We start from the raw sequence: 20721 nt of genomic DNA, 5'->3' as shown, positions 1-20721 counted from the left end.
TGGCCTAGCCAGTCTCCAGATCTCAACCCCATAGAAAATCTTTGGAGGGAGTTGAGAGTCTGTGTTGCCCAGCGACAGCCCCAAAACATCACTGCTCTAGAGGAGATCTGCATGGAGGAATGGGCCAAAATACCAGCAACAGTGTGTGAAAACCTTGTGAAGACTTACAGAAAACGTTTGACCTCTGTCATTGCAAACAAAGGGTATATAACAAAGTATTGAGATGAACTTTTGTTATTGACCAAATACTTATTTTCCACCATAATTTGCAAATAAATTCTTTAAAAATCAGACAATGTGATCTTCTGGATTTTTTTTTCTCATTTTGCCTCTTATAGTTGAGGTGAACCTATGATGAAAATAACAGGCCTCTCTCATCTTTTTAAGTGGGAGAACTTGCACAATTGGTGGCTGACTAAATACTTTTTTGCCCCACTGTATGTATGAATGTATGTATACTGTATGTATGTATGTGACAAATAAACCTCTTGAATCTTGAATTGAGGCGGAATTAGTTGGGTTTAAAATGTTTGTTTCATACAAATAGAAACTAACCAAAATAAATTTATCTAAAATAAAAACACTGGAAAACTGGCATGGGAACCGGCCCCGCGCACCGCTGTCTGAAGGAGAAAAAAAAAACGTCCATTCTCTGAGTTTGGTTAACGTTTCACTGAGTAATCCAGAACAACATAGTGTTGAAAATAGAATGATAATATTGTTGAATTTATCAATTTTAAGCTGTGAAAATGTACATTATGTTTAACTGGCATGCACGTTATATAAGGCTGGCCCCAGCATTTTTTAAAGGCTTTGTTTTTATTTGAGCACCGGTTTATATTTGAGGAAATACGGTAGTATTTCTAATATCTTTTATGAGGAAGTGACTCACTTGCTCCTAATTTTAAACAACTCAGGGACAACAATTGAAGAAAAATAATCTTTAATTATCACACAACACACCACACTACAACACGTGCACACACACACATGCACATGCTTTGGATGGTGGCCGGTGAAATGACGCCTCTGCATTTAACCCATCCTGGCTTCGTGGGGGGGGGATCGTTCGTCGACCCGCCGGGGGACCTGGTAACGAGTGTCCATCGCTGGTCAGACAATGATGTGTGCATGTTTTTGGTGGGGGTCCTTACTGACGTTAGGTGCAGGAAACCCCATGTGAGCACCGGGAGAACATGCAAACTCCACACAGAAAGGCTCCTATTTGGGCGATAACCTGCCCAGTGTGATTTTACAGTTCGATTACTCTTCAATATCTGTCGTTCGGAGCTATAAAGGCTAAACACTTTTTAGATTAGATTAAAATAATTGTGATTGCACAGAGTACAAATACTGAGGCAACAAAATGCATTTCCCTGCATTTTACCCATCCTAGTACCGACGTATCTAGGAGCACTGGGCTGCCATAAAGCACCGCACGGGGAGCAGTTAGGGGGTCAAGTGTCTTGCTCAAGGACACATCAGCACGCTACCAGGAGGAGCCGGGGATCGAAACCGGCAATCTTCCGATTACTAGACGACCTGCTCTACCTTACAAATTCTTCATTAACGTCATAACAATACAAACAATACAAAAACTATAAACCTTATAATACTCGCCAGTCACTGCAGATACTGTAGTATTGGCTAGAACCCAGGAAGGAAGTTAACATGCCTCAGGTTAATGTAAAGTTAAGGTAAGGTAACATGCCATGGTGTGGCGTTGCTAATGTGTGACATTCAATAACCATACTCCAATTTGTTTCCAACATATGAGAGATGAAGCAGGAAAGTGGGTGAAATTGGCTGGAGGTGGCCTCGTGTATGCAGTGAAAAGTGGTATCGGTGTGTCGGTCCTTACATATGAAATATTTATATATTTAGTTTGATTTGTTTTATTGTTTTTTTCAAGGAAGAGCCAGTGGTCTGGAGCCAAGGCGCTGGCCAAACTTATCAAACCACGCAAGGAAAGCAGCAGGGAGAGGGTGGCTGACCACGAGCAGGACAAGGAGGCTGGCAAAGAGAGGGAGAGGACAAAAAGTGCCCCTGATATTCCCCTGCCCTCCCCCCCACCCCTACTGCCCCCCGATGTCCCCCCGCCACTGCCACCACGCACAGGAAGCGACACGCTGGACAACGGCCACCCTCTCAGTAACCATAGCAACCACAGTCTCGGAACACAATCCCCAGTGCTCACACCAGTAAGCCGAAGTAAGTAACGCAAACACACACGCACAATCTAACGGGTTAAAGCCAGTTAATTTATTTTTATTTCAAACTATCACTTATCTGTCAAATAATCTGTGGACAGACATACTGTACATACATAAACACAGAGTGGTGTGTGTGTAGAAAAAGTAGGAAAGACTTAGATTTAACATGTCACAGTATTCTCAGTTGTGCACTGCCTGTGAAACTATACGATGATGCCACATTTGCAATATGCAACATTTATAAATAAAACAAAGGGAGGGAAGCTGTCTCTGCTCCAGTTCAGCCAGCTACAGTTGTTATTATGTTTTGTTGTTAAAAACAGCATGTTTTCATGTTCTTGCCATTCATTGTCTATAGGTGGGTGGATGGATAGATAGATAGATGGATAGATGTTAGGGATGTCATGATTCCAATTCTAAATCTAAAATCGAAACACGTGTACGAACTAGGGATGTTAAAATGTGTTGACTAAATGACTGACTGTCTCCGTGTCAACAGTAAAATCAAAAAAAAATTTTTTATAATGGCCTATTCAAAAATATCTTAAAACGTAACTGTTTTAGAACATAGCCTATTTAAACCTACAAAATAATAAACAAATGGTATTGTTTTCCAAATGGGAGACGGAGCTGTGTGCACCTGCACCACAGTGTGCACTGCAGGAGTTTCACTTTCTCACTTTACATGCTTAAAATGGCACGTAACATAAGATTCTGAGGGTCTCACTAAACCCCCTGGCGCAATAAAGTGATGAAAGATCCCATGAATCTGAGTGAAAGATCCCACCTTGGCTGGTGCGCCGGAGGGTACGGTCTCACGACCGCCTCCGCCCGGTCAGTCGGGCGTACATTTATTCATTTATATATTATTATGTTATTATTATTATATAGTATTTATTTAATACAACACAGACAATTAATTCTATTATATAATTATATAACCCAGAATCGCTATTGTGCCACCGCCCCTTGTGGCGGCCTGCGCGAGCGCCTCACGTCGATTACGAACATTTTAGTATTATAAGTGTTTTTAGAGCTTATTGTACGTAATCACCCATCATGACATTTCACTGCATATACTGTATGTATATGATTGTGACAAATAACCTCTTGAATCTTGAATCTATATATTATTATATTATTATATTATGACTATATATTATTATATATTTTTATTATTTATATACGTTTATTCATTTCAGGATTTATTTCATAGGCATATTCATTTTTATTTGGGTGCTACGTCCACATACATCTTTGTGCACGCAAGTGAATGAGTTTTGTCACTGCTCCGTCTGTCGCTCTCAGCTGAAAGTCAAATCAAGTCGTGGATTTGGAGAATTGACACCCCGTATAGATTCACTGCTTGAAACCACAAATCACAAACCATCGGTCTTGGTAGGGGATTTGAATTAGCAGTTGATGGATAGCAGGCATTCCACTGTTCCTTAAATAGCTGAGATCAAATAATGCAGCCCAAACAGGAATCTTGTTTTCATTGAAAATACATGTTGAAATCTTTTCTTTTTTTTTCCTTTGAGATACATTTTCTTGCCTTGAACACCAGATCATCTGTCTATGGCTTATAGACAAATGATCTTGATTTTAATGTGAGTTTGAAAAAAGCTTTTATATACTGTTTTATTAAGTCGGATCGGATCATTTGTAAGCACAAGATGGGATTTTTTTTTCATTGTTTTAATAAGTCATCAAGGAAAATGATCTGTTGGCAGGCAATTTTGGTTATATTGTGAATACTCAACAAAAAATAAAGAACAAAGTGCCATACGGACAGGCTTGTGTGACCTGCATTGTTTAGTGTACAGGTACTCCTCACTTAACGGCCTACCTGTTTAACGACCGTTTGGACTTACAACCAGCTCTCTGAGCAGTCTGTAAAGTGCTCTGCGTACAATACCGCGGCGTGCATGCGCGCCATCTCTGCGTCAAACATCTCATGGCGCATCACCGTTGTCAGTCTCAGTCTTATTCCCACAGTCTGTCAATATTCACTACAATAGCGTTCGCAATGTCCACGCCCCCTTACCGTGAAATAACATCGGTCCTCGCTCTTTAACCAATTCGCTTAACGACCTGGTTGTAGGAACGGAACTCGGTCGTTAAGTTAGGAGTACCTGTATTCCACTAGATGGTAGAAGAGACCATAAAGTCATTGGGGCCTCAGCCCTTGGATTGACGGAGTGGCCGACTGGGGATGTATAATAATATAGATTATGACATAAGCGACATATTTTAAGGTTCCACTCAGAATATTCCAAATGTAAACATTTGGATTTGCTGGAATTGGATTCGCTGCCAAAACACTTCTCAGATCGCAGCTTAAACATTCATAATAACTATGGAATATTGCGTACCCACATTATGATTATCGTTATCTGTGAGGGTGGCCTCTTATCTAAAATATTACAATTTATTTAGAATATTATTGACGCAATGGTGACCTGATGCATTTACATTATACTTTCACTTGTCACAGAATAATAATAATAATAATAACTTCAATTTGTATAGCGCCTTTCAAAGAACCCAAGGTCGCTTTACAGGAGAGGGGCAAGGGGGGGGGGTGGACAGATTAAGGGAGAGAGGAACAAAAAACAAAACAGAAGAATATCTAAACTCACTAACTAAGGCGGAAAGGCCATGGTGAAAAGGTGGGTCTTGAGGGTTGTTTTGAAAGTGTCCAGGGTTGGGGCGTTACGGATTACAGGAGGGAGAGAGTTCCAGAGGGTGGGGGCTGCTACGCTGAAAGCTCTGTCCCCGAAAGTTTTTAATCTGGTACAGGGGGATGGACAGCAGACCCATGTTTGAGGACCGCAAGTTCCGGGATATAGTGTGCTGGTGGAGGAGGTCGGACAGGTATTGGGGGGCGAGTGCGTGAAGGTATTTGTATGTGAGGAGGAGTTTGTAGGAGATGCAGAACTTGACCGGGAGCCAGTGGGGGTGGATGAGGGTGGGGTTGATGTGTTGCCAGGGCTTGGTGTGGGTGAGAACCCTGGCAGCTGAGTTCTGCACATACTGGAGCCTGTCGAGGTTTCCAGCAAAGCCCTGGACACCGTTTCAGTAGTCCAACCGGGAGGTGATAAAAGCATGGATGAGGATTTCAGCCACGGAGTCTGAGAGTGAGGGACGGAGACGGGAGATGTTTTTGAGGTGATAGGCGGACTTGGTGATGGATCTGATGTGTGACTGAAAGGAGAAGGTGGAGTCCAGGATAACACCCAGGTTGTGGATTTCGGGAGATGTTTTGATAGAACAGCCGCCGATGAGGAGGAGGAGATCGCCAACCTTCTGGAGCAGCGGCTTTGGGGCCACAACCATAAGCTCTGACTTTTTGCTGTTGAGTTGGAGTCGGTTTGTTGTCATCCAGGTTTTTATGGCATGAAGGCAGTTGACCAGAGACTGTGGGGGGAGCAGAGTGGATGAGGTGCTGAGATAAAGCTGTGTGTCATCAGCATAGCAGTGGAAGTTGAGACCATGGTGCATGATCTGGCCAAGGGGGAGCAGGTAGATGATGAAGAGTGTTGGACCGAGCACAGAGCCTTGAGGGACGCCATGGTTAACTGGGGCATGGGGGGAGGAGGAGCCATTGATCTTGACAAACTGAGTTATTTTAGATAGATATGAGTGAAACCATGACAGAGCTGCTCCGGTGATGCCAAGGAGATCGGATAGGCGTTTGGGGAGGATTGTATGAGGAAACTGTGTCGAAAGCAGCGGAAAGGTCCAGGAGGATGAGGATACTGATGTTACCGGAGTCTGCAGCGAGGAGGAGGTCGTTGGTGATCTTGGTTAGGGCGGTCTCTGTGCTGTGGTGTGCTCTGTAGGCTGACTGCAGGGGTTCGTAGAGCTCATGGTTGGACAGATGTTGATGGAGCTGGGCGGCCACTGCTCTTTCCAGGACCTTACTGAGGAATGGAAGGTTGGAGATCGGCCGGTAGTTGTTAAGATCGTCAGGGTCCAGACCAGGCTTCTTTAGGATGGGAGTGATGGGGGCGATTTTGAGACTGGGGGGAACTGTACCAGATGCTAGGAAGGAGTTGATTATGTCTGTGATGGAGGGACAGAGGGTAGGAAGGCAGGCTTTCACCAACACCGTTGGCATAGGGTCCAGGGAGCAGGTGGAGGCTTTGGCTTTGGTCACCAACCTCGAGACTAGTGAAACATCTACTAGGGAGAAGGAAGAGAGAGAGTGAACAAACAGAGTACTGAACAAATAAGTCATGAAACTGGCCCAAGATGCAACTCAACCCCCCTTGTCAGCTGTGACCCATGATATCGTGAATTTCTCCCAAGCTGGTCTTGTCTTTAAGCGGTGACAGCCAAATATGCTTGCATCAACATGTTATTTTGAACCTTCAGTTCAACACAAATATTTAAGAAGAGAAGGATTTTCTTCAAAAGCCACCGACAGCCTATTTGCAGATATTCTCACCAACTCTAGGCTCCTAGCATAGCATTCATAATGGGGAGCTAAAGTAAACTGACCACTCAAACAAAATTTCTTAGGTGGAGAATTGTTCTATATAGAAATTTTCTCGATAGACTGGTCAAAGGGTCATGTTGTGTGAAGAATTTTTTTTATCCCACGGTGAAGTGGGCATGCCAGCTTGGATGTTTTATTCCAAATGATTTCTCAGAAAAACATGTTGTGTTTGTTGTGTTCACTGGAATTGAGGTGTTGCAGCAGGGTGCCACGGAAAAAACCCTTGAAGTTGCTGAAAAATTAAAAGAAAATTCTGTCTGTGGCCTTATAAGACGTAGCATTTGGGTGATGACGTCATGCTTTACCGACTGCTCTTTCGACACCATCTGGCTGCCCTCCTTTTTAAAATTGACCCGAATTGGAAATGTTTAACAGCATTTCTTAGAATGATTGGTGTGCAGTTGTGAGTTTCCCTGAGGCAGATGACCATGCTCTTCATTAATTTATTCATTCATTCATTCTTCATTGTTTTTCATCCATTTTCACTCTGTATTCTGACCGTCCTCTGCATTTATTTTTGTTTATTTGTTTTCTTATGCTGTTCTGAATCAGTCGGGTTTGACTTGGTGCTGGGGTAAATTTATGACCGAATATACTACCAAGTGCACACAGGATGCAGACTTGAGAATGAATCCTCTGCTTCGTTAATTTCCAACTGTAAATTCTAACAAAACAAAAATACAAAATTCATTAATTCATAGAACACACTCAACTGAACCCAGTCCTTATTCTAATGCATGGTTCGCGCATGGTATATATTTTCGTACTTCTCATTGTAGTCTAACAGCTGTAATGCATGGCATCTATTAGTTTTAATTCCCTATGAGTCCATGACTTAAATTGTGATTACTTATTTTGTGGCTGTTATAACTGCTATTTGACCGTACTGTATATCTTCCTAACCTTCATATAAGTCCATATGCTATCACTCGCTTATTTGTTATTGCCAGTGGCTTTTTCCCCTATTAACACTGGTTAATAGCTTACATTATACTACTGGAGCGACTGATAAAACGAAGCGGCAGGGTCATTCTCATGAAACCACCATAATACATGTCCCAAATTAATAGATACACATAATTCACAGAGAATGTGAGATAATTCATTCAAATATTCAAGTACATAATGGCTTCTATAGGGCCCACTTAGTTGTTTTCAACTAATGTTATTAGTTCACCAAAGAGGGGGGTTGGTGGTGGTTCTGTACAACCAAAAACTATGCTCTTGTCATTCTACAGGTTGTCCACAGGACAGAGTTCTGATGATTTAAGAATTGATAAAGAGTTGCATTGCAGGCTGAGAACTTGAACTCCACTTGCAGACTAACTCTATCCTAGATGCAATAGCATACAAATTCTCTGTGTTGTATGCCCAGCATGCTGACCGCACAGGTTGGAAAAAAACAATAAAAATAAATAAATAATAATATATATATTTTTTTTTCTGTGCTTTTCTTATCAAAAATGAATTACCGTAACGCATCTGGGCAAAAACACATTGTTAGAGTAATGTACCCTACATTACCGTAACAATGAAATATTTAATATTTTTGAAATAAATATTTATTGTATTAATTTTAAACACAACAATAGAAACAGTATTGAGGGAATGTAGTGACGGAGGATACAATTTTTGCACTGTCATTGTGTGTTAAGCTAAGCTAAGCTAAAGTGCATCTATTAAAAAAATTAAAATACAGTGACCAGGCATCCTGGTTTGTCCAGGACTGTCTCAGTTTCAGGCTGTGTCCCGAGTCCCAACAGATATCTGTAAAACACTAAAATGTCCCAGTTATTAATATTCACTCCCAAATTGTGTTTTGAGCAGAATTCAAATAATAATACAGGTGCTCCTCACCTAATGACCTACCTGTTTAACGACCATTCGGACTTACGACCAGCTCTCTGCCCAGTCTATATTGTGCGCTGTGTACAATACGGGGTATATGTACGTGCGTGTGCGTGTGTGTGCGCGCGCGCGAGCGCATGTGTGTGTATATATGTTTGAATATGTATGTATATACTGTGTGTGTGTGTGTGTGTGTGTGTGTGTATATGTACATATACAGTAGCTGCTATATATATATATATATATATATATATATATATATATATATATATACAGGCAAGCAGAAAAGAGCACGAAGCAGCTTCTGTTCACTCCATGCACGAAAATCCCACCAGGTGCATGATAGAAACGTCAACAAGTTCACTCGCTCGCTGTGAACTGTGTGCTTTCAGCGGTGTGTGTGTGTGTGTGTGTGTGTGTGTGTGTGTGTGTGTGTGTGTGTGTGTGTGTGTGCGCGTGCAGGGCCGGTGCTTCCAAAAGGCGACTCCACTGCACGTCCCCATGCCCCGTTCGTCTTAGTTACCTTATTCTACACTTAAGGGTCCCAGTTTGGGGATTTCAGAATGTGGTCACCCTACCGTAACAGCCATCTTTAATTGTCCAGATGTGTTACGGTAATTAATCTTTTGATAAGAAGAGTACAGAAATAATAAAATGATGTCATATTTAAAAAACAACTAAGTGGGCCGAATAGTAGCCATTGTTTACTTTAATATTTAAAGGTGCAGTGTGTATAATTTAGTGGCATCTAGCATTGAAATTGCAGATTGCAACCAACTGAATACCCGTCCCCATGGCAGTGCAACATGGTGGCCTCCGTTGAAGACACGGTGGCCACAAAACTCATGAAAAATGCAAAAGGCTCTTTCTAGAGCCAGTGTTTGGTTTGTCCGTGCTGAGCTATTGTAGAAGAAACATGGAGGTGGGTGCAACATGGCGGCCTCCGTGAAGTGTGTCCACGCCCATGTAGAAAAATGGCTTATTCTAAGGTAACGCCAACATAACGATTCTTATTTTCATGGGATTATACACTAATTAAAACACTTATGTAATAAACATACTCATTATATTCCATTTCTGCCAAGTCCGTTCCGTAGATTCTACACACTGCACCTTGAAATTAATTAATATGTGTATTCATATTTTATGGTGGTTTCGTGAGAATGACCAACCAGCTTCTGGATTTATTTTACAGAAATGACCGAAACTTCCATGTCGTTTTAACGGCCTTAATACTTTTGTTTATTTTCTGCCACTTCTGCGCCTCCATCTCTCTATCTCTATCTCTCTGGTTTGTCCTATCCCCCCCACCCTTGTAATTCACTCACTGTCTCTCGCTCTCTATCCTTTATGCTATTTCTCTTTGTATCTGCGACTGTATTCCATGTTTTTACCATTGTGCCGCGCCTTTCTATTGATCTGTCTCCTTCGTCTGTTTTTTTTTCCATTTAAAATCTCTCTTTCTTTCACTGCTGTGACCTTTCGGTTGTGTTTGAACCCTTCTCGTCTTTTTCCTTCTTTACATCTCACTTGAACCTTCTCTCAATCACTTTCTCATTTTAATTATTTCTGTGTTTCTCACTCTCTCTCAATCTGTCTTTCCGTCTATCTCACTCTATCTTCTCTCCCTATAAATCTGTCTCTTTCGCTCATTTCTCAATTTGCTTTTTGTCCCTCTCAGTCCCCGCAAAGCGCTTTCGTTTTCTACGCAGTAAAAGTCAGGACAAGCTCCTTCTCCCCTCCTCCTCCTCGTCCTCTCCCTCTCCTTCCCACCCCACCCTCCGCCCCTCCCTCTCTCTCTCCAGACGACTGCGGTTCTGGTCCTCCTCTGACATCACCGCCGACATCATCGCTAGCCAGCCAGTGCTAGCCAGTGGAGTATTCTGATGTCATTCCCCTACTCCTCGTCATCACATTAACCATGCAGCTCTTCATCTTTTTTTTTTCTCACCAAACCCCTTTCCAATAACACTCGTTACGCATCACCCGACTTTTTGAGCACACACATGTTCGTAAAACACTCAAATTTAGAGGCATGAAAACAGACTCACACATGCACACACTTCACAGAGAAGCTTGCCCTGCAGGCCAGTTAAAACATACACTGTGCATACAAGACCACACGGACACACATGAATATAACAGACACACACAAACACACAGCACAGACCAGGTGCATGTTGCGGTTGTCAGCCAGCCAGTATGACAGTAAGTAGTGTGTGTGTGTGTGCGTGTGCGTGCGCTATGGATTCGAAGCTTTCCTCCGTGTGCCGCCATGTGTGTGTTCCTGCACTTTGACGTCCGCTGCTAAATGAAATAAACTTTTGTTTTTCATTTGTTTTTGGAGCCATTGTTCTGCTCTAAGCTGTCTGCTGAGAACACTGTTTGTTTCGAGAGACTGCTGCTATTTGAAACGTTCCACCATCCGGCGGTCTCCATAGCAACCGCACTGCAGCAAAAAAAAAAAATTTATATCCCGGTCTTTATCGTTCTACAAGTTATATCTTGTTTATTCAATTCATCACTCCATTCAGCCGTCCATCACAGCCATCAGTCACAGAAGGTTTTTTATTTTTGAATAAAACACACAAGACCATGAGGGAGGAGAGGGGTGGGGGTTTAAGAGTCCAACCTGTTAGCTGTTCGTCCAGCTACCCACCTTGCGTTGGCAGAGTCGGCATTAACTGAATTTGGGTTAGGGTTATTTCATTCCTAAAAAGTCCCTCGGACAGACCTGATTTTAAGAGTAGGGCGATGGGGCATAGTTCTGTATTTCCTGCCTAACTGTCTGTCTTTCTGCACTGCTGTCTGTCTTCTGTCAGAAGAACGTTCGCTCACAAAGGGGCACATCAAGGTTCTCGACAGCCTGCGTGTAAGAAATTGAAAATCATTTAATTGAATGAGATTAAGAATGGCAAATAGTCCAGATATTTTCCCCCCAAAAAATGTTGGTTTCAGAGTATAAATTAAATGTTGTTACTGCCGAATTTGTAAGCATGCAGTATCACTGTGTGGTATTTAAGTATTTAGCCTGCTATTTTCTGCTGATATATATATATATATATATATATATATATATATATATATATATATATATATATATATATATATGCTTTCTGAGTACGATCTATGAAGAAGACGAGATAAATTTGAAAGGTGATACAATCATTCTGAGAATCAGTGGCATTGGAGAAATATAATTCACCTGCTTAAAGCCTGGATTGGATTTGTTCATCTACACACACGTAAGCACATGCAACGCACACCCCTCCTAACCACAAGCTGTGCTACAGTTTCCAAGAGTTGCTTGCTGTAACCCTGTGTTCTCACACCGTGCTGTGCTTTCCCTGTTGGCATTGACGATGGAGTCTGGGTGGAAAGCCTCACCGCAACTGCATTTTTGACTGGTCCGCAGATCTGAACAGGAGCCACGGTTTGTACCGTAGCAGTACTCCAGGGGGCAGCAATGAGAGCGCAAACGGAGAGGATGGACACCGGCATGGTAGTTATGGTTTTTTTTGTATAAAATATCTGGGGTTTACGGAAGCCCTGAAATATGGAAGCCCATTTCTGCCAAGGACAAAAAAAAATAAAAAATCTAGAAAACTTTAAAATATATATATCTTCTTCTTCTTTCGGCTGCTCCCGTTAGGGGTCGCCACAGCGGATCACCTGCCTCCAATACCTTCTGTTCTGTGGACAACAAAAATATTAATATAATCAAGTAAAATCGAACGAGTATCTCATAATTATGAGACTACTTTGATTAGTCTTGATTAATTACTTAACTAACTTGAATGCGAGTCAGCAAGTAAGTTAGCGTTCATCATTTGTAAAGCCACATTTAAAATTGTGTTTAGTGTAATCAATTTTCCCAATTCATTGAATGACCGGCTCCTAATGGCAGCAGTCCACCCCTATTATTTTTTTTTATTTTTATTTTTTTACGGATAGATTTTATATTTCATGAGATAGACAGACAGACAGACAGACAGACAGACAGACAGACAGACAGACAGACAGGTGGATGGATAGAGAGATACTGTAGATAGATACTGTAGCTGTATGATAGAGATAAATACTCTAGATGGATAGATACTGTAGCTATATGATAGATAGATATACTGAAAGATGACAATGTAATGTATAATAATAAAAGAAGAACAGACTTCTTATCAATTATAAGTCTACATACAAATTACTAAACATAAACATACAGTAAGTATAGCCTTTTTTTAAGAATGTGGTTTTAAAGAGGACAAGAGCAAAAAAACAGCTTTTGACCCAACATCCTTTTGGGAGTGGTGAGCCATGCAAAAGCATAGTTAAGAGGTTAAATGAAGAGTTAAGTTGTTCAAACAACTTACTATCGTGTTTGAACAACTTTGTAATTTGTTTGGAGATAAGTCATTCAAACCACATAAACTTCACAAATAAGTTCCGCCAACAAGATTTATTCAGGTTTAATTTGTATATTAAGTTTTCTCACGATATCAACTCCTGGCATTTTTGCACCGAACAGTTGTGGGGATTCCCTGAGGCGAACTAGAAACTCGGGAGGTCCCCCAAGAACTAGATACCCTCAAAGGATTTTTTTCTGGTCGCACTGCACTGGAGCTCTAAAGTGACACCGAAGTAAAGTCAGCCAATGGGGTACCTGCATGAGTTCCGTGTTTTTACTCTGTAACTTTCACTTATTTCACCTTATCAGTCCACCAGAAACTGTTTCTGAACAAATTTGAGGTGAGAAATAAGCAATCCAGTTGCTGAATTTTCACTCATATTAGATCTACATGGTATAATTTAAAATGTTGTTCCAACTTTAATAAGGCAAGGGCTCGCATTGGGACACCACACGAGAATTTTTTGTTTCATTCAATGAACATCAGAAAATGAAATAAATTCATCTACAATAAAAAAACTATTTTTATTGGTTTTCATCTTTATTGTTTATTTTGTATTACCGCTGAGTGTATATGCGCTGGTCCCTACCCAGAATGATGCGGCTTGGACTGACCTCAGTCTGAGGGACCAGTGAGGGACCCTGGACTTATGTCTGGACCAATCACCGTGCACTTACATCACTGAAGGTTCCTCTTGTGCCTCTTGAGTCCCCGCCCACAAAAAAGGAGCACAAAAAGTCCCTCAAAACGGTGTTCTAAGAACTACGAACATTCTTAGTTCTTGCAGTAGGGACACAAAAAAAAGGGACGGTTCCTCCAAAAGTTCGTAGAACTATGAAAAGGTTCCTGCAGTACGTAAACGCCTTCTGTTAGCATTCGTGACAATGAAATGTGGAAGACGCAATGAGTGCAATGAAGTGACAATTTAGCAGGATTTTACAAATGCACACTGCTAGTCTGTTTTTGTGTTTTTGTTTTTCATTTTTTTATACATTTCTTTGGCAGGGCAAACCCCTAGGTCTCTCAGTTCCACACCCAGTCAGCAGGCCATCTCTTCGGCTTTGACTTGCAACTCCAGCTCAAGGCTGGGACAAGGAGTTGGCCGCAGGCCCAGAGGTAAGATAAATTTAAGCATGTTAGCAAGAGCGTGCAACCAGTGTACATATTTCCATTAAAATACACAGTGAGTTTTATGAATTTCCAGGTCTGGTATTTGAAGAAGACTCCCGCCTCAATGCCTCCGACTCCATGTACAGTCACCATGGTAACACTGGAGGACGCCCAGGGTCGGCTGACCTGAGCCACAACACCTCCAGCTCTAACTCCCCTGTAAACATTCGAGGTACGCACATAAGCATTTTACCTAACCCGGTCGATGACAAACGTTTATATATATATATATATATATATATATATATATACACAGTATATACACACACACACACAGATACATATTACTGTACATTAGCAAGTAACGCTAACCCTGCAATCACACTCCTGTCTCTCCACTCAGAGTCAGATCATCAGGGCCGCTCGGCCAGCCTCTCGAGCGATGACCTCACAGGCCTCAGCCACTCGCAGCATAGCACCCTGCCTCGAAGCTCCACCCTCCCGTACGAGCAGCCGACACCCCAGAGGGCCCAACCCCAGCGCGGCGCTGGACTCCGAACTAAGGGCAGAAATGCCTCTCCTGGCAGTGAGATGGTGACACTGGAAGAGTTTCTCCAAGAAAGCAACATAAAGTCGCCCCCTACAGTAATAACACATATATGTTGAAGCACACATAGCTATGTGTAAGGGATAGATATATATCTAGACAGATGGACAGATTAATACATTGATCTGTCTGTCTGTCTGTCTATCGATCTATCGATGGTGTATGGGGAAAGCCCAGATCTAATCAAACATAATAAAGTATATACATTTAAAGTGAAGCACTCGCTAAATATTATCATATGCATGAGCATAAACCTTCGTCTGCATTTTGACGACAATATTTTGAATATAAATATTTCATATCAATTCAAGGCAATATATTGGCGATATCAAAATACCAGACGCAAGCTGTTGAGTCTGAAATGCCTTTTACACAAGTATAGGCCTTATTTTGATAAATGATTTATAAACACTCCTTACAATTGACTATTGACTTGGTGACTGTTTTGGCCTTGAAATTTCTAACTTCTGTGTTGCTTTGGGGAGAGTACTGTCCCTTGCCTTCAAGTGACTAACACTAGTTCTCCTGTGCAATGTGCAAAGCCATTTCTTAGAGTCATTCAGCCGTCTTTCATGTAAGGGAGCCATCATTGAGCATTTGTCACTTTTAATTCTATTGATTGTTGGTTGTTGCCAAGGGCTCATGGCACCAGAGAATTGTGCTGAAGTTGTTGCATTTGTCAAAGAGAAGATCTGCAGCTCAAAGCAGCAACAGAGAAATCATTGACCAAACACAAAACCACACTACTGATACTGTGCTCATCTACTACCTCTAGAAAACATTCTGTGACACTTAAATCTCATACCAACGTAATGTGATTTTCAATTTATGGAGGGCTTTTTAGGAACTCTGTCAGTTACAGAAATATTTCATTTCATTTCAATAAAGTATTGCCTAAATCAATTTACTGAAAATGGCAAACATACAGCGTCTTTAACATTGACAAACAAGCAATTTCACTGTGTATATTTCACTCTCAGTTAGAGTTAGAACTTTGCACCTTTTAGTGTTAAAACATGCTATTGCTGCCTCCCTAATTAAAAGGAGGATATATGTAAATAATATATGATTATAGATTTTATAATCCTTTTTTTTTTTTTACTTAAAGGCAACGGACAGTAGAGGATTTAACAGGTGATTTTTCAGGTCACTTAGCTAGTTAGCTTTTGCTATCAATTTCATAGAAAAAGTAAAGTGAATCTGTTTTCGGCCACCACATTCAGGATAGTGATAAATCAACAGGACGCAACTCATGCCACTTTAATTTCCGATTTTTCACAATGATGGCTGTAGATTTCTTCATTGGCGAAGTGCAGTCAACCCACATGCAACTGAAAATGATCTCATCCTATTGGCTAAAATATTCAAATAACCAAAATATTTTTTCAATTTCCTTGACCTTCCAGGTCTCCATAGGAAGCAAGGAAGATTTAATGGCCGACTACTTCAACAGAAGTCCCGCCCCCTGTGCTCTGACTGGCCAGATCCAGGCCACCCCAACCAGCTACGTCACCCCCACTGTTCAGCCAGCCGGTCAGAGGCCAGGGCAGAGTGTGAAACCCTCTCCCCGCACGCCTGTGGGCCAAAAGCCAGCGTTGTGCCAGAGAGGCGGCCAGTCTCTGAGCAGGGCCTTCAGCCTGGCCTCGGCCGACCTTCTGCGTTCCAACGGACCCGACGGCTACCGCAGCAGTGATGCCTCCCCCTGCCAATCAGAGGCTGTGCTCAGGAGGCACGGGGGAGGAGCCAGTGGCAGGGAGCGCCCGCTGTCCGCCATGCTGGCCAGTCCAGCTGGTCACGGGGACGGCAGCTTCCCCACGATGTCCATCCACCATTCCCCCTCGCTCAATCTGCAGACAGACAGATACGGCGAGAGCGAGAGAGAAAGAGCACCAAGCTCCATCTCCCGGAATGGCCCCACCACTCCGTCATCCTCCTTCCATCACCGCACTGAGGTCGCTATGGTGTCTCCAGTCCGAGCCGTACCAACCCAGCGGTCTGAGGACACCTCAGAACAGGCAGAGCAGAGGGAGGGGTGCCTCCCCAACCCATCTCAGCTCAAGAAGGAAGGGGAAGGATTAAGGTGCAGCTCTGTTGAACGCCCCAAAAGCACCCCAGCCTCGCCCGACCCAAACAACGACCCACAGACAGTCTGGTACGAGTACGGCTGTGTCTAAACCATGCAGTAAACTATAACCATCCAAGCCCAAATTGACCACGGCAAATTCCTGGGAGACTGGGCCTTGAAATACTTGGAAGGAACTGGTCACAATAATATTCCAGCAGTAGAGGACACTGGGCCGAATTCTTTGTATAATGGTTTATTATGTGCAGGCACATAATGTCAATAATGGCCTTCTGCTACTGCATGGTCGGTGCCTATCTAAATTGCGGAAAACAATATCACGTCTCGTATAATGAAGCAAAAAAACATGTTTATACTCCATTTCTTTGCTGAACAACCAAACTCATTGGCTTTACCAACCAAAACCACATGCATTTTATCATTTCTGAAGGTATTCAACTTTTTTGTGCTGCCAGGTGGAAGACTTGACCAACGGCATAGACACGATGCAGAATGCAGAGGGTTCTGTCTGAGCTATATAATTTTTTTGGGGGGAGGTCAATTAAATGGGTTGCATCGCAAGATTTTGAGATGGGAACACAACACACTAACACTATTTCCGACATACCCACTGTCGCCCGGTAAATACTATGGTCCCGCGGGGATGGGGAAATCTCAAGGCAGGCCCAGGAGAAATGGACTGTAAAAATGTCAAATTAAAAGCATGGGCTTCATCCATCTGACAACTAAAACCCCCGTTTGGCTTTGTACGACCTCGGCAAGTTAACGACCAGAGGCACCACAGCGACTGAATGTAGCAGGTTTTTCCACACCGAGGCATGCGGGGATATGACGTGACAAACCACTCAGTCACAAGCCTGACTAAGCGGTAGACGAAGAGATAGATTGTATTATAAAAACGGATGGACGGATAGATAAACAGGACGGAGAGGGACTGAGCTTCCCAGCCGGCATAATTACAAACCTTTTCTCATCTCCGTATTAAGAAACCAATCCCAGCATGCAACGCCCGGACACTTTACTGGAAACGACCTTGCCCAGTCAACGCTTGTGTCTTCCTCGCACACACACTCACACAACACATGTTCAAACACAAGATTTTCTTCATCTTCAAGCATTGTCACACATGTACACTAAATCCGCATGATACACACACGCACACACACACACACACACACACTAATACTGGATGAACCACTATATTTTGGAAGGGCTGTACTGTGCTGGTCGTTCAGACTGCGGGTTTGAATGTGGTTTTAGTTTAAATACAGTGGCTTCACTTTGGGCAATAGGTCCCCACGTGTCTGTATCATCATGCGAAGAAGGCTATTTTTAACAGAAAAAAATTGGAGAGAGAGCGAGAGATGCTGCAATTGAGATGTGGAACAAATGGAAGGATGTTTACAGCGCGTGGGTTATTAACTGTATATTTTACTGTGTGAAGGTCGCCGTGAAGATTTTGATGATGATGACAGACCAAGGAGTTTTTTAGGGCCGAATATGAAGAATTAGCCACAGCCCTAACAGCTGGAATGTTGTTTTTGTTGTTGTTGTTGTTGTGTAAACACCATTTCCACATTCAAGGGCAGTGCGTTTCATTATGCAAAACAACTTAAATTATTTAGTGTTTGAAACGTTGTACATGCCATTGGGTGTTTTAATTTTTTTTTTTAAGGGCTGTTTTAACAAGTGACCTTAAACGTGTGGAAAGGTTGAGACCCATTTTGTGGAAGCTGACGTTGAAAATGTTGCTGTGCTTTTACCTAATTAATACCAAAAAGGAATGGTAAAGGCTTCATTCAGTACTGTTTTTTGCCAGTTGAGAGATGCTTCTAGCTGCTTAAGATCTATCCATCCGCCAGTCTGTTTACCTGCCTGTCTGTCCACTCACCTACCTGTCTGTTGACCTACCAGTCTTTTTACCTACTTGTCTGTTAAACTACCTGTCTGTCTGATAACTACCTGTCTGTTTACCTGTCTGTCTGCCTACCAATCCTGTCTCTCTGCTTACCCACCTGTCTGCCTACCTAACCGGTCTCTCTGCTTACCTACCTGCTTAGCTATCCATTTACCTTAGCTGTCTGTTGACCTATGTCTACCTATTATTTACATTCTGCACTTAGACTGGAGATTAACAAGGGAACACTCTCCTCCATTCCATCACATTGACCACAAAACTACCTTAACCTGCTATACAAATGAGTCCTTTTCACCTTGAGCTGTGTGTGTGTGTGTGTGTGTGTCTAGATAACGCAACGATGTGTATTGATTTTCTTTTGCCTGGATTGTCAAATTTGAATTACCTTCCTGAAATAACTTTTCTCAATATATTCTATTCCCATGACCTTTTCCCATTGCCAGTACATTATGATAGTGGTGCAATATGGCATACATGGAGATATCAAATATGGAAGTTAATAGTAAATTTTTACACCGGACTACCTTCAATTATGTATTTCCCAGCCCGTTGCGTCTAAATGAGAGGGAGAAAGACAGGTTAGGATTTTTTTTTCATTTTGTTTATTGGACCTAAAGAAAATAATCAGGATTTTAATTGCTTTATGGTCCTCGAAGGCAGAGATGCGATAGTATGTGTCACGTGTTATTACATTAATATAATATTGGCAGAGAGATCATAACAAATCCTACTAGTCTCAAAGGGCCCTCACAATGTTTATTTACTAATGTTTTTGTTTTTTTCCGGGGTGGGGTTTACCTTTATCTGTGTTACTTTTATTTACTGTGGTGCCTCGGCAACCTGCCACCCTTCTATCTACCTGTGTCACTTGACTACGTGCCTAAGTCTTGTCTGTCTTATCAAACAAAAACACTGAATTTTAGTTATTGGAACAAATTTTTAAAATTGCTTAAATTTGTTAACTAATTTTTTTTTTTTTTTGATTTTTTGTTTTTTTCATCTTCAAATCTAAACCATAATTTCTCCATTCTAAGTTAAGAAATCCTAAATATAAACATAGATTTTTTTTTTTTTTTTTTTTTACAATGTCATCGTTTTCAGTGTATAAAAAAAAAAAAAAAAAAGACTAATCCAAGACTTAAAAAATAGTGCTGTAACTACCTGAATTTAAAAAGAAAACTGGAATAAATGATAGGTAGTGCTTTTCTATACTGCTGCTAAATTCTAGAGTGTGATATGACTACTGTGCTTACTGTTTAAAAATGAGGACCCCCCTAGGATCAGTCTGTAGAAACTAATGATGTTGTTTTGACCAAAACATTTTGTCAATAAAGTTGTATTAAGTTGAATGGACACATTTCATTATACTTGGCCAACTGTTTATTTTCTGCTTTTTTTTTTCTTTAAATTGATTGCGTCTGCTTCTATTCAACTTTATTGATAAATTAACAGTATAACATTACATGAATCTGTCTATTACATTATACACTGATTAACGTAAAAATAAAAACAAGAATTTGTAATATATAAATCAGACGAATACATACATGTCATTTACGATAAGAGAGAACTTAAGTTAATGTTGATACCACATGTGCATCATCAACTCATGAGCATTATCAAAATACTTCAAAAAATATTATTTTTGGTCTGAATTGAGATTGTGTCTGATAAAAGGTCTTGAACTTGTATTACTTAGGTTTGTGTGGGGAAATTAGCCTTTTCTTTTTTTTCCAGATGAACAAAGCTGTGGAGTTGGAGAAATACACCTTCCAGCATCTCAAAAGTTATTTACTGGTCATCTTGCAAGTCGCAAAGACTTTTACTTTAAAACGTAAATTCAATTTTTTTGTTTGACACATAGACATTTGTGCAGTGTTTAATCTCAGCACATATTTGGGAAGTTTTGTGAATAGAAAAATCATTGTCAGCAAATAACTAAAAAAGAAACAGAAATTAATTTGATTTATTTGAATTCGTAGTAATATGACCGTCATGTTACTACTGATGAAAAGTAAATATAAATCACAATAGA

The 20721-nt window shown here is 41.4% G+C and overlaps 1 protein-coding gene across 1 annotated transcript in view; it reads left to right on the top strand.

The window, feature by feature from the left end:
* Positions 1 to 20057, top strand: part of ccdc88c (coiled-coil domain containing 88C) — a 108920-nt gene extending 88863 nt beyond the window's left edge. Inside the window, 6 exon segments of the mRNA XM_080012181.1 lie at positions 1913 to 2211; positions 11981 to 12067; positions 13974 to 14084; positions 14173 to 14310; positions 14482 to 14723; positions 16092 to 20057. Coding sequence (XP_079868307.1) covers positions 1913 to 2211; positions 11981 to 12067; positions 13974 to 14084; positions 14173 to 14310; positions 14482 to 14723; positions 16092 to 16859 — 1645 coding nt within the window. The 3' untranslated portion in view covers positions 16860 to 20057.
* Positions 20058 to 20721: the final 664 nt, after the last annotated feature.

This window comes from Zeus faber, assembly GCF_960531495.2.
Source record: "Zeus faber genome assembly, chromosome: 13".
Taxonomy (NCBI): domain Eukaryota; kingdom Metazoa; phylum Chordata; class Actinopteri; order Zeiformes; family Zeidae; genus Zeus; species Zeus faber.
This window is presented reverse-complemented; position numbering and strand designations above follow the sequence as displayed.